Raw genomic sequence first — 23,190 nt, 5'->3', positions numbered from 1 at the left:
TCCTAGCCATTACAAGATAAAATACCTGCACGATAGTCTATAATGAGTTTACTAATCGAATTGTCTTGTCTTTTGATAAATTTTCTATAACATTTTAAAAAAACTCCTTTAACAATTGTCATTGATTTGGCATCTATCTATCTATCTATCTATCTATCTATTCTCCTAGGTGTTTGTTTGGTTTTAGGCTTTTTTTTCCCAGTAGATTTTATTGTAGTTTATCACTTCTGGTAAATTTTTATGCTCAGTTATTTCTATTGTTAATTTGAGTCATCTGAATATCTGAGGAAATAATGTGTTGTTCTATGAACTTTTTAATTATGAATGAGCACTCTACCCTTTGTAGTTTAATTTCTTTTAATCTGTTCTGGTATGATTGTTTCAAGGTGATCACAGTACTCAGTAGCATGCAAGTGAGCAATTCCAATAATTTATTTCTTAATAATCGGGAACATGTGATTGTCTTATGAGAAATTAAGAGCAGGAGAATGTGTTTCAAGATGTTTGTGCCATATTTCATTGCTAGTGAGTGGTGTTATAGTAATAGCTGACAGTAATTCTGATGGGGTGTATTGCAGTATTATAGATACAGAAATAACTTGAAATAATGACTTTCATCAGACCATTGTGTTAGTCAAGACAAGGGAACTTCTGACAATAATACTAGATGATGCTATGCTAAGGGGGATTTCTGATCCCTAAAACAGTAGCTAGATACTGTATTGTGTTAATGGCAAAAATGAAACTACCAATAAGGAATCACAGAATGAAGGCACAGAATAAAGCTTACTCATTTCTTGCAGTGGAAATTAGCAAACAGCCAGCTCTCCCACCTGCTCACCTGACCCAACCCAGGAGGGAGAGGAATGAGACTTGTGGTTCTGTACAACTCAGAACTGCACCATAGCAAACTAATTTATTCCGGAGAGATGATCCACACGCTCACAATAAACTAGAGATCCGTTTTGCTGTTGGTGACACCTGGATTTGTGTCTCAGTTTTAAAGGAAAGCAAAAAGGAAGTGGCAAAACTTATCTTACAATAACAACTTGCAGTGTGGTGTCAGCAGGAAATAAGTAAGCCAGTTTGGCTATAGCCTCATTAGAAGTTTTGGAGGAGTTATTCCTGTGCTCTGCCATAATCCAGTAGTATTCAATCTCCCGAGGGCAGCTCACAGCACCAGTACACTAAAATGCAGAGAGTTGTGGTACTTCTGTCTTCTCTGTGTATCAAGATAGAATTAGATAGTGGTAGAACTTTATTGCAGACATTTCTATACGGAAAGTAGTTTTTATAGAATTGAAAGTTGAAATGTAAATGAATGTGAGCCAAGATGCCTTTTTTTAGTTTAATGAAAAAATAAGACAGAATTTTAACTTTCCTACTCGTTGTCTGGCCCCGGTAAGTGTCAATTCCAATGTGCAGTCTTGCAGTGTCTAAAGGTTTGGTTTTGACAAAAACCATTGGCAACTACTATGTTTGTGAGCTGTAACGACAGTAGAGTCTGCACAGAATATTCTCCCATTAGTTCTCATCAGATTCTCACTTCTGCAACCAGACATAATAGGTATCAAAGCCACCATGCCAACAATTAATTTGTGCTTTTCCTAAAGCAAATTTGGGTGTCTTCACACTATCCTTCTGTTGCCAGAGTGTCTGTATTGAACACATACATCCACATTAGAGGAAATACTTGCTATCACTCAGCAGTCACATTCTTTCAGCAAGAGTTCACACCTTACATGCTTAACCTTTTCTTTTGAATCTCCATTTTGATTTTCACCCTAAGTAAAAGTCATGGCAACAAGAGAAAGTAGGATTTGTTCAGTCTAACTTGTAATAATGAAGACAGTGTCTATAAAGACACAGCTCACATACATAGGTGATGTAGGCCAATGAACATGAAGTCCAACTGTAACCTGGCCATGCCAAGTCCACCCCTAAACCATCTCCCTTAAGCAGCGCAGCTACCTGTGACTGCACAACTTCCCTCTATAGCCTGCCAATGCTTGACAGCCCTTTTGGTGAAGAAATACATCTTAATATGTATTTGGTGTACATCCTTAAAGCCCCTTGAGCCTCCTTTTCTCCAAGTTAGACCCTCCCAGCTCCCTCAGCAGCTCATCACAGGACTTGTGCTCCAGACCTTTCCCCAGCTCTGTTGACCTTCTTTGCACACACTCCAGCAGTTACGTATCCTTCTTGGAGTCAGGGGCTCAGAAATGCACACAGGATTTGAGGTGTGGCCTCACCAGTGCTGAGTACAGGGGGTCAGTCCCTGCCCTGCACCTGCTGGCCACACCATTGCTGGCACAGGCCAGGATGCCATTGCCCTTCTTGGCCACCTGGGCACTGCTGGCTCACGCTCAGCTGCTGTCACCAGCACCCCCAGGGCCTTTTCCTGTGGCAGCTTTGCAGCCACTCTGCCCCAGCCTGTGGCACTGCCTGGGGTTGCTGTGACCCAAGGGCAGGACCCAGCCCTGGGCCTTGTTGAGCCTCACACCACTGGGCTCAGCCCATGATCCAGCCTGTCCAGATCCCTCCATGGAGCCCTATGACCCTTTGCTTAATTTAACTGTCATGTTAAACTCGGAGCTTAGTTTTCCACATGGTGCATGCCATTTTGAGTCTGACATTAAACTAACCCATGAGGAGTAACTCTGAATTTGTAATAGAGCCAAATACAAAGTGTTTCATATTATTTTTTCCCTTTCTTCTAATCTGAAAAGTAAAGCCATCCTGTCTTACTTAAGCAATTTGATAGCATTCAGTCATAGATGTGAGTCATGGCTTGCTAGGGCCTTAAAGGTGATTTAATGTTTTCTAATTTTCAGATATAAGTCTGCAAGCCTTTTTTTTTTTTTTGCCAGCGCTATACATGTAGACACTGGGGTGGGGAGGTTGTCAAAGGTATTTCAGAGGAATGAATTGTTGATTTTTTTGCTTTGGTTTGGGTCAGGGTTTTTTTTGTTTGTTTGTTTTTTGTTTGTTTAGGGTCTTTTTGGTTTTTGGGTTTTTTTAAAATAGATTTTTCCTTTGTGAAAGGAAAAGTGGAGCCTTCTGTTATAGTCTTTGAACTCAGGTCTTGCAAGCTTTTTTTTTTACTGGTGTAATGCCATTATTTTAAATTATGCTATTTCTGATTTATGCCAGAGAGATCAGCCAGCCCACTTTCTTTGTGCACTGTGAAATTGAGCACTTCTTTTTGTTGTGTACTTACATTTCTTTAATAAAAATATTTCCCTGAAATTGTCAAAACATTCCAAGATTTATTTCTTTCATACCCCTCTATTTTTAATAGGAAAAATCATATAATTTAAAGTTTGTTTGTCATTTTATTTTCTCATTAAATATAAATGAAAATGATGCTGTTTACTGCCACTATGAAATGTTGGTGCTGAGGAAGAGGGATTTGTCACATCACTTCAGCAGTAACTCAGCTTAACCAGGCACAGGAAGTTCTGTCTGTGATAGGGGCACTACCTAACGCTTTGGGGATTTTTGAAGGAAGAGGAAAAATACCTTTTCTTTGCGGTTTCATTTTCATTTAATTGCAAACCACTTAGCAGTGTTCTCAGACTTGCTGTAGTCTGTAGTGTGAGCTGGAGGCCTATGCTTTGGGGGTAATCATTCCACCCCATCCTTGACTAGTTTGGGTGAGGAAAGGTTACTCATCAATAATGAATAACGGTGTCTCACTCCTGTTATTGCTCTTGCGGCACTATTTACTCCTCTCTGCCTCTCTGCTTGTGAAATCCAGAGAGAGCATGTCTGCTACATGTGAGTCTTCTAAGGGCCCTCTAGTCTAGTTTTACATCTGTCCACCAGCTCTTCAGATGATTCAAAATTTTAGCAACATGAGAAAAATCGTTCAAACTATTTTCCAAATTACCCATCCTAAAATACGGAATTTATGACTCATACACATCCTCTTGTTGAAGTTCTGTCACTGTTCTATTTTCCTAGTTAATGGCTGACTAGAATGGGTTTCCATGTTTGGTTAAACATTTATGATGTGCTTTTTAATTTTTAACCATTTTTTTCCTGAAGACTCCCCACCAAAATTGTCAAAGAATCAACAAATATTGAAAAGTTTAACTAATGGGTTCATGAGCTTTTGTGTCTAGTACCATAAGTTTTAAATGTCAGTGTTAATTCATCCATCACTCCTCACCTACAGAACATTCCTGGTTTGTATCAGTAGGGACTACTTGCACATATGTTGAGTTTTGCTCTGTATGGAATTCTCATCACAGTCATCAGTGAAGAAGCCTAATATTCATAAGAAGGTTGAGAATGTTCATAAGAAGTTCATGACAAGTTGAGATGCACTTGTTGACACCTCACACGAGGTGTAATCTAACAAACAGAAGGACTCTTTTATGTGCACATATGCACAAGCAGTATTTACAAACACTAAATAAGAGTGTCACAGACTTGAAACTCTGAATAGATTTTATTTTGGCACAGGATAGGTCTGTTTTGCTTTGCCCATGGGAAGTGATTAAATCACTGCTAAGCCACATGAAAACGTAGGAAGATCAGCAAATTCGTATGAGAATTGCCACTTGGTATCCTGTGCCAGGTTAGGGGGACCTTTAGCTTCCCCAGCATGCTTCCCCAGCATGTAACTGATTCCGAAATAGTCTCTTATCACTCTTCTGGGTAATTCTCTGACCCACAGAAGCTGTTGGCATCTGTTACTCACTCAGGACTCTGCTGGCCTTTGGGACTGTATTCTCAGGGTGTTCTGTATTTTGGGTGCTCTGCCATGGCTTTTGTAGACTCATGCTGTCCCTTGAATAGCTGTTCTGTTTTTTAAGCACATTGACTGTATGTGGAGGTAGAGTGCTGCACTTTCTGAAGGGAGAGTGAGGGGAGAAATTTGACCTCACTGACCAGAAGTATTTGCTGCAACATGTTGCTATAATAGTTCTGCTCAATGCAGAGCCTTGGGGGAGATGCACTGCTTCCTGGAGCCCACCACATCCTTATGTGCATCCTATTTGCCTGATTATCTAAAAGGCAGCAGTATTTGCTGTTCCAATGCCCCTGCCAACGGCCATGAGAGAATGCTCCTTGTCTTTGCTTCCCCCAGGCTTTTGGAGTGTATGGATGGAGTGCAGGCAGTAGCACTAAGGCAGGGATCAGCAGTGGGTTTACAATGCGCACGTGTGTGAGGGAACATTTTTTGATAATCATCGCACCTTACTGCTTTAGATGTCAGCCATCACTTTCGTCTCTGCAGGATATCCAGAGTCAGCATTTGTGTCTGTTCTTCCTCGGTGCTGATGGGTTTAATACACATGTTAGCAAGATCCCTAAAACTGCTTCAGTATAAATGGCACAAGCTTTAGCTCTTCAGTCCAGTACTTGCTGGAATAATGCTTCCTCCGTTGTGTAGTCAGCAGAGAGTTCTCTGTGGTTTTGCATATCTTTCATCTCAAGTCACTCCTAAAAGTAAAATCCAGTGCTCAGGTACATTATATAGATTTGTGACATCTTGTCCCAGGCTGCAGATTAATGAAGCAATGGCTGTATTATTCAGCCTTCCCTACATGTATTTCTTCGCTTCTGGCAGATGTAGTATTGACAATATCCTTCATTTAATATGTCAGTCCCCCAAGTATAATTCAGTACAGGTTACCAATATATTTCACTTAGCTCATTCACTTAGCTTTCCTTAACATGATCTGGGAGAGAATTTGGCAAAGCAAAACTTGTAGATAAGGTGGTAAGGAAGGGAATGCACCAGTGTGACAGGCAGAAGCACCATTCTGAGTGAAGGGAAAGGCAAGTTAAAAGCAATTTCTTTTACTAAGGCGTGCCTTGTAGTACATGTTGGTTGAAAAGAGTAGCTTGGCCTGTGTAATTGAACAGTACTGTCATGCTGCGACACATGGAAATCAGAAGAATAAACCACAGTTTTCCTGGTCTTGGGATACAGTATATGGAAGATGGACTATCTGACTCAATGACAATATTCTCCAAGGCTGCTTGACTTCTTCAGCTGGCAGTGGTACTGAGGAGACATCTGTAATAAGGAGAGTGCAATTCTGTGTGCAGCTTCTGACTGCCACAGACAAAAAGAAATCATGAAAGTTCATGAGTAGTCTTCATTGTTTCTCACTGAAAGCCAGCATGCTTCTTTCAACAGTACTCATTCCTTACACTCAGAGGACAAGTGAGAAACCTATATCAGACTGGGAAAACAAGACAGTAAATGGACATAATCATGATTCCAGAATCTGTGTATAATCCATACCTACCTGAATCTCAGATTTGCCATAAATTTCACGAAAGAAAAATATATTAATTTTTTTACTCTTCTACTGGAATTATACATCAGAAGACCACCTATGCTGTCACATTCCCCACAGAAATTAAAGGTGCTTTTTGTTTAGTGATACGTTCATGTACAGAAGTTAGTAAACAGCAAAGTATGCTATATTTCAAAGCATTATTACTAATAAGAGGTAGCTTATAGAATTATTGTTTCAAATTTTTCTACTTATATTTACTCAGGTTCATTGATACTGCAATTTGGTTTGTATAATCCAGAAATAGATGCCTTCCTTTTTTGCGGTAATCTGTGAATGTATGAACTTCAATTGTTGATTTCCTTGTTTTTATCACTCTGATGATTCTTTCCCCTTTCCAATATCTGATTATTCACATCTGAGAAAGGAACTGCATTCTCAAGAGATTCCTGCTTTTCATTACATCAAGCAAAGATAATAGTTTGTAACAGAACATAGCTTAGTGTAGATGAGACCTTAAATACAGGATGTTCTATGTGTCACACCAAGAAATTATATTTTATTTATGGACTTCTGACAGGTCTTTCAATATGTAGGTGGAGTTGAAGGACAGGGAGAGGAGTGAGCAAGATGCTAATTTGTGCACTTAATTTTCAAACAGGAATGCTTGCCATTTACCAATTCTTCCTTATCTTTGTTCCAGAAATCTCCTCTATGTTTACCCTCAGAGGCTGAATTTTGCTAACCGACTAGCTTCTGCAAGAAACATTACCATCAAGATCCAGTTTATGTGTGGTGAAGACCCATCCTGTGCAATGCCGGTAATAAATGCTGAGATTTCTTAGCAGGCTTTTGTTTACATGCATTCCTGAGAAACCTAGTAGTCATTATTTACTTCCCATCACCACAGTTTCTAGTGGGGCCTTGGGAAGCCTAACACAGAGAGCTTGAGAAGCTTTCATTCTCTTACTAAAGCAGGGCCATACTCCTTACCCACAACAAAAAAGACTTTTTTGTGATTCTAGTGGAACCAGAAGCACGTTGCTCTCTCTTATCTAAATCTTCCTACCCTATTTTCAGAAGAATGACATAATATCACGTAGTATCATGCTGGAATTTCTAAGGGTAAAATTCACAGAGCTTCAGAGACCTTTTAAGAATGATGTAGTACATTTTGCAGGGTAACTCCTTTGTATACACTATGTTAACACAAGTGCCAGAAGATGTTACGCTGGAAGGTAAAAATTGGGATCTTCATTCCTGAGCATGAATGGATGCACAATTATGCAGTGTAGGTAGAGCTTTCCATGTTTGAAACCCTCTGTGTATTAGGGTATACATGTACACTCCTAGCAGAGCAGGCAGTCCTATCTATGTTCAGATTATTCAACATCTCTCACTCTAAGATCTCTATTCAACTTTACCAAGCTTCAGAGGCTCAGTTTGACGTGTTCCAACCCACATGCCTGCTTCAGCCCGAATTTTTTTTGTGTTTTCAAGACATTGCTGTTGGCTACTTGAGAATGACATTGAGATGAAAATCTGTGATTTTATGTATTAGAGAAGGAAAACAATGAGTGGAAACATTATGTTGAGGAAACTTTATTCCAACAATCTGTTGGACCAAGGACTATCACCCAACCAGCCTTTATCAGTGTGCTGACATTGTTTAATATATACTTCACAGCCTTTCTCCACATAACCTGTGGACCTGAAATCAGAGCATCAGTAGTGTTTCCCAAGCTACATTTCTTCTAGAGCTAGAGCTGTGCCATGTGAATGTAACACAGAATGTTCTTTTACACAATACTGCATTGTTGGTTTCCTTAAACTCTGCCTGTGTTATGATTAGGTTTTGACAAATGGTTAGGACAGACATAGTTCATCTGTCTTCTCTCTCCACTGTAAGTGATCTGCCTCTAAATACATATATAACAGCTTGCACAATGCAGAGATTCTTGTCTAAGCTCATCTCCCAGGGCTCCCTTTAAATTATTTGATTTCAAGGCCTTACCATAGACATGTATCTTAGGAAAGCAAATCTAGCACCAGAAATGCCCATTTTTCTTCATTGATTTTAAAGGGACTTTGGACCTCCAAAGTAAGGTGAGATGTATCTCACCGTGAATGTGCCGGTTACAACTGGAAAACAAAACTCCTAAAAATACTTTTTATTTAACTTTTTAGCACTTAGATAAAGGCAGTGTGACAACGTGTAAGTGGCTTACCATAACTTTTTTTCCTATGATTCCTAAGCTTTTAGTTCATGACTAAAGAATGTGATGTGAGGTAGTCAGTGACTTAGAAATAAGTCTGCTCCATTTTCCTGGTGTTTTACCCTGAGTGGAATGTGGGGAAGGTGCTTGGTAATAAGACATTTATGCCAACAAGCTAAGATAAAACTGAGTAGTCATTTCAAATTTTTAGATACTGTCTCAAAATTTACACAAGATGATGGCAAATAACTGCTGTAGTCCTGATTTTCTCTTCTTCTTAATGTAGGTAATTTTTGGGAAATCTTCAGGTCCAGAATTTGTCCAAGAAATATACACAGCTGTCACATATCATAATAAGTAAGTGTTGTTACTATCTATTCAAATAACTTAAGAAGTATTAACCATGATCTCTCTACGTTATAGTTACCCTACATAGCTCATCAAGGAATGCCATTTTAAACATTTATGTTTTGTGCAATTTATGGTATCTAATTTGGATTGCTGCATTCATTTGCATAAGTGGCTGTTGTAGAAAGCGACCTTCACTTTTCTTGTTTGAAGCTTTTTAGTAGTTGAGAATATTCCTACTATGATGATTCAGGAGCAGGAACAAGAAGCAGCACAACTTTTAAGATCATCCACTTCAATGAATTCATAGATCCAAAAGAGCTGAAGGAATGTTCTTGTGCTCAAAAATGAAAACTTGGGATTTAGGATTTGCAGAATACTCAGGCAAAAATCCAAATCAGAGATTGAACCTAGAGATAGGTGGAAGCTGAATCTGTCCAGCTGATACTGTTTTCTTCTGATTCAAAGCTGTAGATTGTTCACAAATATAACTTCCAGATTCATAATGCATAAAAATATTTCAAGTTCATAAAAATGTGTGTGTGTGTGTATATGTATACTTTGTTAAATTCAGCTCTGTTTTCAGAATTTATCTGGTTTTATAACCATAGCACCTAAAAGCCAACTGGCAAATTTGCCTCTTGTTCATTCTTACACTTACGTTGGCAATGTGCTTGGCATTTTTTTTAACAGATCCCCTGACTTTTACGAAGAAGTGAAAATTAAGCTGCCAGCAAAACTCACAGAGAAACACCATCTACTGTTCACATTCTATCACATCAGCTGCCAACCAAAGCAAGGAGCATCTGTTGAAACCCTCCTGGGGTATTCTGTAAGTTCCATGTGATACATAAGAGTGGGTGTGTGTGGGTGCGTGTATGTGCATGTCTATGTGTCTCCCATGCAAGCTCCCTGCTTGTCAAGAATGGTCATTTATTCCTTTTCTGATTATGGCAATACATCAAAACCAGTGGAAGATCTTAGGGTGAATTCATAGAAACTATATGCCACCTGACATGTGTTACATTCTCATCCTATAATTTTACTGTTTTAACTGTCTTTGAACTTATTAAATTCACTTGAATCAACTGAAATATGCCCCTAAATATTTGCAACAACAATGCGTTATAGCATGTAGTCTCATTCTGTTGGATCCTATTTATTGAAAAATAAAAAACCTAAACCATACATAATTACAATTATTACTGTTACCATGTCCACACATGAGGTAATAGCTAATGTAATATTTTCATTTAGGTTTTACATGGCACTTCATTTCTGCTCTAAATTGTCTTTTATCCACATAAAAATTCAAAAACCAGAAAGACTCTAAAAGCTAAAATTTAATTCTCTTGCCTTCTTTATCTTCATGTTGAGACTAGAATGTCTTAGATTAAGAAATACATGTTGTAGCATAGTCTCTCTGACCTTTTTCTTTATCAAACAGTATTTTTTACTGGAGAAATTTTCATATAAAAGGAAAGAATTGAGGATGACGTTTTCAGATTTGAAAACATCCTACAGCTTTGGTCAGCAATTGAGATGTAGAGCCAGACAAGTACTTTCCATGAAGTACTTTTCTATGAAGTTTGGGAGGCCATTTTGTTTGTGTATTTTTGGTTGTTTGCTTATTTGTTTCGTTGTTGGCTTTTGGAGTTTTCAAACCACAGTACTGAAAATCCTTTCAAATGGGCTTTCTTTTGTGGGCAGTTATAATCCCACCAATGTCAGTGAGATTGTTAAGAAGTAAATTAGCTCAGGACCAAGATTTGACCTAGGTGAGGACTTAATTTTCAAGTTTCTGTTCATCTAATTACAAAATGTTTCTGCCCTGTGATATTCAAATGCCCAGCCTGTTTCAGACTTGAATAAAATATTAAATGTGTCCAAATGTCAGTGCAGGGGTATGAAAAGTTAGACTAGCATGGTAACCACAAGGAAGATGTTCAGTTTAATTCCAGCAAAAGTTTAGCTGTTGATTTGCTTCAATACTGACAATCAGTGTATTCAAGATACATGAATTTTCAAATCAGAACACGGATTCCACTAAATCCTTCTGATAGGATTTATTAGAAAAATGTGTGTCACACATGGGAAGCTTTGAGTTTTTCTTCTTCAAAAGAGATGGTTTGTAAAGTAGTCTTGTACATTTTTCTACAGTAGCTATCGGCTATCTTTGAATTTAAAATACAAAGAAATTACTGTTGAATGGGTTAGATCAGAGAAGTTTAGGTCAATATCTCATTTGTTGTTTTGTTGACTGTATCTAACAAATTAAATAAATGGGTCTAATCATATATCATCAGGAATATTGCTGTGTTTTCTCTTCATTTGTTTCAGTGGCTGCCAATTCTATTAAATGATCGTCTTCAAACTGGACATTATAGTCTTCCTGTTGCATTGGATAAACTGCCTTTACACTATTCAATTCACTCGCCTGAGGTAACAAACAAAATTATTAAAAGATAGTATTTTCCTAATGTAGGAGAACAGCATAACTGTTTTACAAACTAACATTGCTGTCTGCTGGTAAGCAGTGCCTCCTTTTTGTTCTTTAGAAGGGGAAAGTCAAGAAAAGTGTTGTTGTTATTGTCACTGGTGTTAATATTTTATATAATTATACTGTTTTTTAGAAGTTAGCTATGCAAGAAAATTCTTGTGAATTGTCTAATCAGGGATACATTTGTTTCAAGAGTGTCAAGGCAATAATTTGATTCTTTCCACAGGATAATTTGGTTTGTTTGTTTTTTTTTTTTCTGTGATTTGTGGGAAGGGGAGTAGAAATGGAATCAGGTATTACTGGAGGAGAAAACTACTCCCAGTAAACATGGCATGTAGGAAGTTTGCACCACATCGCCACAGAATGCCTTTGGCAGTGCTTTGACCAGGAAATTTTAGCCTTAACAATATCCCATCAGAAGATGTATATTTACATGGTCCGTGCTAGACATCCAGCTGAAATTGTCTAAATTTCCCTGTTCAGTGCATCAGCTTCTGTACAAATGTCCATGAGAACAAGGAGATACTTAGCTGTCATCGTCTGTGTGGCACTGAATTTGGATGTCTAAAATGAAGTGATTAGTGGGAATACCCTATAGACCCTCATGTAAACAGACCTTCTGTTTGAGCATTAAAAGAAAGATGATTCCCATTTTTTTTCCATCACAGAAAATTCCATCTCAGACACCCCCTATAAAGTGGGTTGAAGGACACAAGGGCGTTTTCATTGTTGAAGTTCAAGCTGTGTCATCTGTTCACACCCAGGTAATGCATCAGAAGCAACACACAGCTCTAGTTTCATTTCAAAGAAAATTCAGATGTCCAGACCATTTTACCGGGTTTATGAAACTGAGGTGTTTAAATCCACACAGTTTAAAAAAAAATAAATTAAGAGCTATGGAAATAACCTGATATCCTCTGTGAATGAAATCCTTTGGTGAAATTAAATTTGTTGGTGGAGTGAACAAATGAGCACTCCTGGCAGCAAGTCACATGGAGCAATAGGGAGCCTGGTGTCCTCTCAGCTCAGCAGGAGTCTGCTCAGGCTGTGACTGAAAGGTGCTGGCAGGCACAGTGCCAGCTTCTGCAGCTTCTGTTCTTCAAGGCTGGTTCAGACTGTGTGTCCACACCTCCAAAGACATAGCTCCTCCCCACCTCCATTGACAGGTCATACACTGCCAATATGTGTTAAGCAGCTCACTTAATGCCATGTGCTCTGGGGACAGAAGTTTAGTGCTGGGTGCGACCTCAATGATTCCCATCATTTAAATGCCACAGGAAATTGGATCTTTGCCCGTATTACTGAGATGCTGGTTTGAGACAGATCAGCTTTGTTTTGTTTCTGCTGCTTTTCAGTGGCTCTTATGCCTTATCCCATTGGAGTTAATAGGTAAATAGGTCCTAACAGCTGAAGGCCCTGTGTTTGAAGCAGGTCCACCACCCCTTTGCAGCATGTTTTTTAAATACAAGGGCATAATCATATGGCACATAACTTGTAGGTAGCTGGAATTCGGGTATGAGTGGCAGAGGGACTATGATGTGACAGAGTTTTATCAAATAGAAGGAAAAGTCTTTTCATTAAATCAAGTGATCAGTAGTGAGGGCAATAACTTTCCTTCCTTTAAGCTGATCTCACCACAGTCTGAATTTGAACCAGGTGAATAGGAGCAAACAAAGCACTGTGGCAGCTGCTTTACAAGTTGATCACTCAGAACAGCCACTACTGAAAACCAGAAGGGCAAAAATCTTTCCTTTCATCCCATGAGGTGGTGTGATCAGGCTTTTCTTAGGTAGAGCTAGCCTGAAATATATCAACTTTGTTAACTGTGAGCGCACTGTATTTGCAGGACAACCATCTGGAGAAGTTCTTCACCTTGTGCCATTCTCTGGAAAGCCAAGTGACATTCCCCTTTCGAGTGATGGATCAAAAGATTACAGAGGCTTCATTGGAGCATGAATTGAAACTCAGCATTATCTGTTTGAATTCTTCACGCCTTGAACCTCTTGTCTTATTTTTGCATTTGGTACTAGATAAACTTTTCCAGCTGGCTGTACAGCCTATGGTCATAGCTGGCCAGACAGGTATTTACTGGTTCATGGTCTTTAAGAGGCTTTGCAAGCAACCTAGATATGTGGGGGGGAATGCTTGCTGAAGTATTCAGGCTTGGACTTAGTATTTAGGGTAGCACACTTTAGAAAGAGTTGTGCTGCTCAAGACAGAGTTTTACTGCACAATTTAATCAGGCTTAATGGAGTTGCTGCCTTTTCTCCTTTCCCCCTGCATTTGAGACTCAGTCTCTGGTTGGAAGGTACATTAAACTGTAGTAATTTTCTTGTCTGAAAATATAGGTCAGAAAGTGGGTTGTTGATCAACTTTGTTTAGAATTAAGTTGTTTTGCAAGTAAAACACCAGCAAAATCATTATCCTACAGCTGACACTGCTGTCTGCATCATATCCTCTGCCCAAAGATCTTTAGACGGAGTTGAGTGAGCACAAACCCAGAGAATATAATAGTGAACACTGATTTTTGTTTTACCGAGATGCCAGTTGTCCATAACATATGTTAAGTCTGGAAAAATGGCATACTTGCATGCAGTGGTGTGGGTAATTTCTTATCTCATTCAGATAATCAGCATCTGTCATCCACTATAATATCTGTGCTAAAGCCTGCTAGCTTGGATGTGTCTGTCAGCTGGAGAGTAATGAGTCTTAGTATTCTGCAAGAAGATAGTTTATAGGAAATGTGTGAAAGCTGCTAGAAATGTAATTAACAGTTTTATGTAGCACAAAATGAGAGAATACCAGTGATTTGGTTGAAAGTCAGTGGGTCTGCTAAAGAGTGTTTATTGGCCTATGTAGACTTTGGGTCTGGTTGGGCATAGCAATTGCTGTCTAAAACTCTGAATTTGTTAAGGACTGAATTGAACCTTGCAAGATTAGTTGTTGATTCAAATAATGGCCTCACTTAATGATGTTATACCCTTCAGTGCTGACTTTAATTCTTGCCTTTGTTTCACAGCCAACTTCTCACAGTTTGCCTTTGAGTCTGTGGTTGCAATAGTGAATAGTCTCCACAACAGCAAAGAGCTGAGCAAGGATCAGCATGGAAGGAACTGTCTCCTGGCATCTTATGTGTACTATGTATTTCGTCTGCCAGACCCACAAAGAGAAGTGGTCAAACCAGGTATTGTTGGTGCAAGGGTTGCAGGAGTATTTTTTTTCTTGATATATGCTGTTCAGCATGGCACTTTTGAGAGAAGGACTCAAGGCATTGATCTTTAAGATGGCAAACGCAACTTCTTGGACCCAGACTGTGTACCATTTAAGCACTAAGAGGTAGGTCAGGAATATCAGCACTGCAAAGAGCAATATGAATTTGCCCCTGATAATCTCCATCCCTCAGTTACTAATTTAAGATGAAGGGTTGAGGTGAGAGGTTTCCATAGCTACAAACTGTTGTAACTTCATGAAGATGAATGCAAGAGAGATTACCTAAACGCAAGCTTTTTCTAGAATGATTTCATTTTCATAAGTTAAAATGGCCTTAAGATGCTAATGTTTTACTGACCTGTACATAAATAAATTACTTTCCATGCAAAGTGACCTACTGCCAAGTGGTATAGGGCCGAGCTCACGCAATATCTACTTTGCATTAAGTAGATTTTATTTGTCATTGAAGGATAAAATATTGTAAGACCAGCAGGTTTAAACAGGTGATCTTTCTCCTCTCCTCAACCGGGGTGAGGCCATCCCTGGAGTACTTTGTCCGTCTCTGAACTCCCAGTACAAGAGAGACATGAACTTGTTGGACAGAGACGGGCCAAAGGCTGCAAAAATAGCAAGGGTCTGGCATGTCTCTTCAACAAAGAAAGGCTGAAGGAGCTGGGCTCTTCAGCCTGAAGAAAAGAAGCCTCAGGGAGGATTTTCAGTGTACACAAAGAGCTGAAAGGAGAGTGCAAAGACAGAGCCTGGCTGTTTCCAGTGGCACCCAGTGACAAGATCAGAGGCAATGGGCACACACTGAAACGGAGAGAGAACATGAGGAAAGGGAAAACCCTTCCTCTGAGGGTGACTGAGCACTGGTACAGGTTGCCCCAAGGTTGCCCATGCCTCTCACCTTGGAGATGGTAGAAAGCCACCTGGTTGTAGTCCCAGGCAGCTGACTCAAAGTGACCCTGCTTGAGCAGAGAGGTTGGACTAGATGGCCTCCAGTGGGCCCTTCCAACCTCAACCATTCTGGTATTCTGTTGCAGTCATTATCCTAAAGCCTATAGGATTAATTTGATTAATTGGTATATGTTCAATGATTTACCACAAGCAGCTGTGCTGTAGGAGCTAGAGGTATGTAGGCCTTTTTCTCTTCTGAATATTAATTTAAATCCCCCTTGGGGCACATCTAGAGTGATGTTGGGATATGTGAAAATCTGTGAGCTCACATACACTTGGTTATTTTTTGTCCTGGAGAAATAAGGTCCGTGGTGAGACTGAAAACTAGATATCGCTTAGTGAAATTCCTGATGGCAATGCTCCCTGCTTCCTTGGATACATCAAAGATGGTATTAAATAATGTATTGAAGGTGGTATTTTGTGTTTAGACCTGTGAATATTGTCTTAATCTACAGCAAATTAAAAAGAGCTGATGGGAAGAAAGAGCTATTGTAATAGTGCTGCTGCTTAGGTAGCCTTATTAATCTTGTGGTACTGCTTGTGCAATCACCCTGTTGACTGGGATAATATCTGTAACTTCTCTTTCAATGCCTGTGTAGATTGCTAATGAAGCAGCTGTAGTGGGTTTTTCAGGAGCTTTATTCTTTTCAAAATGCTGATGTTATACAACCACTGAGCAAAACCAGCTTGAACCTGATGTTTGTCTCATGTACATGTCCTTTAGTCTTAATTCAAGCATCTCACTGTGGCAGGTGGAGGCGGCAGTGCCCTTTCAACAGAATCGCGTTATTACACCTTTGGACGCACTTCCGCAGTGTCTGTGGGGAGCAAACTCCTGCAGAGCCGAGTGATAAGCTGCAGCAATCCTGACATCACTGTTACACCAGCTGCCAATGATGAGGAGGTCAAAAACATCATGTCATCCAAGGTAAGAGAACAACGTCAAATATCTGAAGAATGGTATTGCACCAAACCTAATAATCTTGATATTGTCTTTGAGGGTTGGGTTTGCTCCTTGTAAATGAACTGTATCTATCACCAGGAGCATTTTCTGTTTATCTGGTTTGGCATAAGTACATGGTAAATCCCATTGCTAAATTCTGAGGTCTCTTTCCAGTGGAGAGCAAGAGGTGAGAACTCTGTCTCTTGTTTGTGGCTTAGGCACCTCACAGAGGCATTTGCTTTTTTTGGCTTGCCTCACTCTCTTGTTTTTCTAGATATTCAAGTTCTCTTCACAGCTAGTGACCTGGTCTGGTCCCAGTCACAGAGTCAGTGCAGCCACAGACCTTTGTTCCTCGTTTTGTTTGGTGTCATATAGTTTCCTATAAAAAAAAAACCAAAAACAAAAACAAAAAACAACAACAACAAAAAAAACCAAAACCAAACAAACAAACAAAAAAACCCCAAACCAAAACAAAAAAAAACAACCACCAAAACGTAAGTAGTCAATTATATGACAGCAGCCCCTTAGCTTTATATCAGCATCAGTGCAGATGCCATGTGCATAATTTCCACCTGGGTCTTTCCAAATACTTCATGCAACCACAGAGTGAAATACAACCTTCCTTTGCATTCTCATCCACTGCTACATATACCACCAATGGCTTGCAGGACAGAACAGTCGAGAACATCCAAGAGGAAGGATTTTGGCACTGGGGGCTTGCTCACCTACAGCATCCCAGCTCATCTCAGAACTTTATGAGGATGGTTGTGTGCAGCTGTCTGGGGAAACCAAAACCTTGAGTTTACCACTCAGCTGGAGCTGGGAAACTATGCCTCTGGCAAAAGCAGGATTTTTTTCTGCTGTGCAAGGAGCCTGTTGCTAGTTGCAGCCCTGGCAGAGCTCTACAGCAATACATCTGATGAGGTCTGAACTGTATCCCCCCTAATTTTTCTCTGAGCGTTATATATGTAAAATACTGGTTCTCAAGTAGGTTATTTTCAGAAATATTTTTAAGTCTTTTTTCTGTTGAATGAGCATGTGCCTCTCCATCTAAAATGAATAGGTACTGGTCTTCAGCTAATTAAATCAGAACTGGTAAGATACACAGGCTTTGACAATTTATTTGATTTGTTCATATGTGCATATATATCCATCCATACCAGCTTTTCATCATGCAGATTTGAATTTTATGACTTTTACTCTAATGTACTGTGTCGGGGGAGGGGGGGGGGGGGGAGCAAATCAGACCTCTAGGCATTTTTCCAAATTAATACAAAATTTAAATGTTTGATATTACAGCTTCATCACATTGATAAATGTAGAAATTTATAATTGGTTACTGCTGTTTCACTGCATCTTAAATTGTCATAACTTTTAATGGAAGGAAGAACTTCAAGGGGCTAATGATCTTCGATGTAGAGCTGGGGATAAACTCACACCTTTAAAGGGTGAATCATATCCTCCTAAGTAGAGCTGCAGTGCTGCCATTGGGCACGCGATGGCAGTGCATTTGCACCCTGCTGCTGCTGTCAGGTGGTTTTCAGCCTTGAGTGGGAAGGGGGATGGGAAGAAGGATAAAGAAGAACTGTTTAAATGAATGTATGTGCATACCTTAAAAAAAACCCAAAGAAACCCCCAACTGCAGTTGATTTCTTCTCTGTTAATTAGATTAAGTTAGTCATGGATTTACTATTATGTATTTCTTCCATCTGTGTCCCCCAGCCTATGGATCACAGCTCCAGTCGGATGTCTTACTATGTTGAAGGAACAAGTGACATGTCAGGCCTTTGTGCAAGCACAAGACCATCCAATAAAAAGGTAGGGTATGGCTGTGCATGAGGGAACTGCTTGCAGAACCTCGAGCATCCTGAGGTAGTGCTGGCAATTGGCCCTTCTAAATGTGGAGAGGGAAGCAACAGAGCAAAATATCAACCAGTTTTATCAAACAAGGAATTAATGATGAGATATTGAATCTGTGGGTAAACATTACTCAAACTTTTTTGCTTCTGTTCCAGAGTCTTTAGATTCTTTATCCAGGACAGATTTAGACAAGTATCAGCCTGTCTAAATCCTCCCTTTGCTCTCTTTCTCAAGGTCTTAGAGCCTCTGTCGTTTTCCACTGCTGTTTACCTTTGGATACATGTCTTTACATGCTACAGTAAACTCCATTCAGAAATATTTGCCTCTTCTTTCTTCTGTAAAGAACTATTTTCTTTGTTCCTTTTTGTAGCTTTTAGAACCAAGCTTTTTGTAGTCCAGATTAGAATTTCCTAAAAGTTTAGATAATTGTGTGTCTTGTGTTCAGATTTCACTGTAAAACGTATTGTCTCCAACTACAAATGTCTGTACCAAGTCTGCTGTGCTTATTGCTCTGTCTTTCTCTTCCACCACAAAGTCAATCTTACTTTTACCTTCTCTCAGAAAAACATGGATGTGCTAAACAAAAATGCTTAGCAGGGAATGGGAAACATGAGTTCTCCCCATTGTGCACATGGACAATGACCTGAGAATGGTCCAAAGGCATTTCCCTCTTCAGTTATGTACAGTTCTGGATCCACACAAAAATGGGTCCCAAAGTCTGTTTGCCAACAGCATTCATTTTGGTGAAATCTGCCTTCTGATCTTGCAAGGATGCTCATACATCCCCATCTGGCTGCTCACCCTCCAGTATGGAAAAGTTTCCCACAGGGAAGATGTTGTAAATGAAGGATGAGTTGATTAAAAGCCATTTTCCAACAGTCTGTCTTTATTATGTAGCATTTCCACGAGGAACTGGCATTGCAGATGGTGGTCAGCACGGGCATGGTGAGAGAATCAGTCTTCAAGTATGCCTGGTTCTTCTTTGAGCTCCTGGTAAGAGTTGACAGTGGTATTTTACAGTTGGTTAATGGTGACATGTAGTAGATGTTCCAGGCGCAGATTCAGCTGGGGGGTGACCTCTTCAGTTATTCTGCTCTGTATAAAGGAGAGGTCTCAAATAATGAAAGTACAGAGAGTACAAAATAAAGAGTTCTTCGTATTCGCCCTCCTTCCTCACTATGGCAGTGATGGCAAAGTTCTGCATGAACTGCATGAGCAATAGTTTGTAAGCTACACAGCTTGCAAAAGACTGAGACACACTCATCAACCAAATCCTTCCTTTTTGGTAAATATCTGTTCCTATCTTTTCCATTTTGTTTACATCATGGGAGCAGTGATAAAGCTCCACAAACTCACAGTTCTCCAGAGCCCTGCGGTGATGCATGTCAGGGGAAAAAATATAGTGATTTCCACTATCAGCATGTAAGTAATGCAACATTAGGTCAAGAAATAAGAATTCCACAAGTGTCATTGTAAAGGGCTAAGTGGCAAGCAGCAGCATTTCAGAAGTCCATATGCAAGGGGTTGGGGGAGGGTGTTTCTGATTTCAGGTACTGAGAGTAGTCATCTATATGAATATGAACAGAAATCTATGTCTGTCTGTATTTGAGTCTTAAACTCTCTATTGTCATTGCCATGTAGGCTCTATCACAGCAGCTCTGAGAAAACGAGTGATTAAATTCAGGGAAAAGAAATTAGGAAATCTTACTTTTACTGACAAACTTAAAGCAGTATTTTACCTACAGTCTGGGCATTTTTTTAGTGTTCTTTTTTCTGCTTTGCAGATAAAGAGTATGGCTCAGTATGTTCACAACACAGAGAAGCAAGATAATTCACGAAGAAGCCGGTTCTCTGATCGTTTCAAAGATGATATTACCACTATTGTTAGTGTGATTACTTCAGAGATTGCTGCACTTGTAGTCAAACCACCCAAGGTAAGTGGATGAAATAAGCACTATGGATCCTTGCTGCTCATCTTGTGTTACACTGAGCTACATTTAATCTCATTTCAAAATCAGCAGTGTTGCTAGAATTAGGCCAATATTCTCACATGCACCTTAAGCGAGAGTTGTGGCACTGTAAAAGACAGCCTTGTGCTCTCTTAGCAGACTGTTTTTGTTCAACTCAGTTCCTCAGCCTGCTTCTCAGTGTGGCTGCAGTGTGCAAGAAGATAATTCCCTTTCCTGTTGATGGAAAAGGCTGGTCATCCATTTTCAGTTGTGGTAATTCTTTATGTGTTAGCCAGCACATCAGACTGCAGGCCCAGTAGGCTCTTCCTTTACCCCCCTTTGCAGTTACCCTCTATCCTAATGAATTGTGTTTAATTCCTCATTTGAGTTCTCTGTAGCTGTAGAATATGCCATAGGAAGGCAGTGCTCCTTGTGAATGTTGCAAAGGCCAACCAAAAGTGATCTAACCCTTGACCTCTTTAAGGAGACACTGGGCACTTGAAAATTGATGATCAGAAATAAGACTTAAGTCCCATAAAATTCTTTCTACTTTTAACAAATTGCACTGATAAAACAGATTATAAAGTTGAAAGGATCACAACCTGTAATTTATATTTTAGCATTGCTACTGTAGGCCTGTATCCTTTATACCTCTTTGGACTGGTCAGTAGAAAAAGCTAGAGCCACAGATAGGCACTGTTGTTTGTTCAGTTGTTGTAACCAACTTGTTTTCATGCCCCAGAGCTGCCAAATGCAGCTAGCCCAGCAGGGCAGGGCAGAGCAGCTGGGAGAGCTGGCCTGCCAGGTCACTTTTCAACAAGCTCAGTTTCATAATCCACTTCTTCAAAGTGCTCTGAGGATCAGAAACTGGGAAAGGGCAAGACCAGAAAAATTTGAGAAGAGAATCACAGAAGCGATTGTCACTGTTCACCAAAAGGCTGTTCTTGAAGCTCAATCCACTGATGTGCTTCTCTGGTAGCCACATACAGAGAAATAATTTCCACAGAAATGTTTACCTAAGCAATCAGTGACTTTTTTTTTATATACATTGGGAAATAAAAATTTGTTACAATAAAAATGCTTTAACAGAATTATAGGCTTTGCAAAGAAATTAGTATTTATGGCTTCCTCACAAGAAATACACAGTTTTTTGTGGACTGTTAATTTAATTCTCATTTTGATAGAATGAGCGTATAGAACCTGATCATGTGTGAAAATTCCAGTGTTGTGTTTTTGGAATTAGGGCCATTGGTTAGATGTACAGAGTAGTAGGCAATATGTGTCTGATTTTTAAATCCAAGAAGTGATAATTGATGTTTCAATACGTGGTTGAGCATGTCAGATTGCCCTGGATTTTTACAGCGGTATGTCTGGCATATGCTTGCCTGCCCTAAAGGTAATAGAAAACCAGGTTTTTCTTCACCATAGAAAAATCTTTTCATGTGCAAATTCCAGATTGCAGGGAAAATATATATTCCTGAACAGCAACAAAAAGCTTGAAAAATGAAAAAGTGAATTGTAGCCACCCTGAGGTGCTGCACACCTGTTCTCACTAGCCAGGGGTGCCAGTACAGGCAATATTTTTCTCAGTCATCTACTTTGTCATTTTTGAGCATTAAATATGTGCAGATCCCTCAGGCATCTTCACTAATTCCTCTTGGTGAACTACATAGGCTACTGAGAGTTTATGATTTAAATTGGTATGTTTGAAGTATCTGTAGCCTCATTTTAGAGGGTACATGAAATTCTTTGTGATTCTTACTTGAGGCTGTGTATCTCTGGTAATCCGGCCAATTCCAAGCATACAAGAGCTTAGCTGCTGGGTGGTGAACTCCACAGATTTATCTTACCACTATTTTGTTACTATCAGTCTTACACTTAAAATTTCTAAACAAAATACTTAGCATTCCATCAGCAAAGCCAGTCCAGGTTTTTCTTAATATTTTATATGGTTTAAGTTCCTAAACCAGCGTTCTATTATGTTCAATAGGAAAAAAAGTCATGTGCAATACTGCAGCCAATAGGCAATTCAGAACAGTTCTGAAATTCATTGTTGTCAGCCCAATGGGGTGCAAAATGTCACAAGGGGACATTTCACTGTGAAACAGTTGAAATAATTTACAGAAGTGATTCTGTGCAATTTTAACAAGATCATGTGAACTGGAGAACTGAAACAATCTTGTCCTATATTTTCCCCAGGATGGTTCTGGGAGGTGACCCCTGCACTATTTTTCATGATTCTAAAAAGTCTTTCACCTTTATGTAAGTTTTATACATCATAACTGGAGTGTTTTCTTTTTTTAAGGAAAGTGAACAAGCAGAAAAAATTAATATCAGCCTGGCATTTTTCTTGTATGATCTTCTTTCTTTAATGGATCGAGGATTTGTGTTTAATCTCATCAAACATTACTGTAATCAGGTAGGCACCGTGCATGATTGGGATTGCATTTGGCTTATGTGTTTTGTTCTGTTTGATTAGTTTATCCATCAAGATCCTTTGAGTTGTGTTAAAGGTCCAGGTAAATTTCCTATTTCCTATTGCATATGCAATGATTTTAAAACCTCTTTTGATTTGTGATCTGTGAGAAAAAAATTGAGCGGAGGTAAAGACTCTTTTGGAAATATTATACTTTGCACTGCTGCAAAACATACATAGAATCATTTTTCTTCCCTTATTTTTTTACCGCCCTTAGCAATAGGGTCTGCAGATAATACAGATCAACTTTCTGACTCCTCCTGCTGAGTGCTGTGAGGACAGTATTTAGCTTTCAAGGAGTAACTCAAAATAATACATCTGTCTTCTTGCTTCACAAGTCTCTGAAAATTAAAAATAAATGGTGATGCAGGATTTTGTTATGGAATTATCTGTAGTATTTGACAGGGAGCATTTTCCTTCTGTTTTATGACCTGTATTTGTGCAGGTCCATCAGGTATCTCCATAAATTCC

The 23,190-nt window shown here is 39.4% G+C and overlaps 1 protein-coding gene across 1 annotated transcript in view; it reads left to right on the top strand.

Annotated features, from left to right (window-relative positions):
- DOCK8 (dedicator of cytokinesis 8) overlaps positions 1-23,190 on the top strand; it is a 64,132-nt gene that overhangs the window by 13,897 nt on the left and 27,045 nt on the right. Inside the window, exons 13-24 of the mRNA XM_054283466.1 lie at positions 6,964-7,081; positions 8,763-8,833; positions 9,518-9,656; positions 11,165-11,266; positions 11,993-12,088; positions 13,171-13,405; positions 14,344-14,508; positions 16,244-16,419; positions 18,157-18,252; positions 19,192-19,287; positions 20,079-20,228; positions 22,549-22,662. Coding sequence (XP_054139441.1) covers positions 6,964-7,081; positions 8,763-8,833; positions 9,518-9,656; positions 11,165-11,266; positions 11,993-12,088; positions 13,171-13,405; positions 14,344-14,508; positions 16,244-16,419; positions 18,157-18,252; positions 19,192-19,287; positions 20,079-20,228; positions 22,549-22,662 — 1,558 coding nt within the window. The remainder of the gene's footprint in view (positions 1-6,963; positions 7,082-8,762; positions 8,834-9,517; positions 9,657-11,164; positions 11,267-11,992; positions 12,089-13,170; positions 13,406-14,343; positions 14,509-16,243; positions 16,420-18,156; positions 18,253-19,191; positions 19,288-20,078; positions 20,229-22,548; positions 22,663-23,190) is intronic.

Source organism: Melozone crissalis, unplaced genomic scaffold (assembly GCF_028551555.1).
Source record: "Melozone crissalis strain CALT ecotype California unplaced genomic scaffold, PUWL_Pcris_2 ptg000005l_1, whole genome shotgun sequence".
Lineage (NCBI taxonomy): Eukaryota > Metazoa > Chordata > Aves > Passeriformes > Passerellidae > Melozone > Melozone crissalis.
Note: the sequence above shows the minus strand (reverse complement) of the source record. Positions and strands in the feature narration are given on the sequence as shown.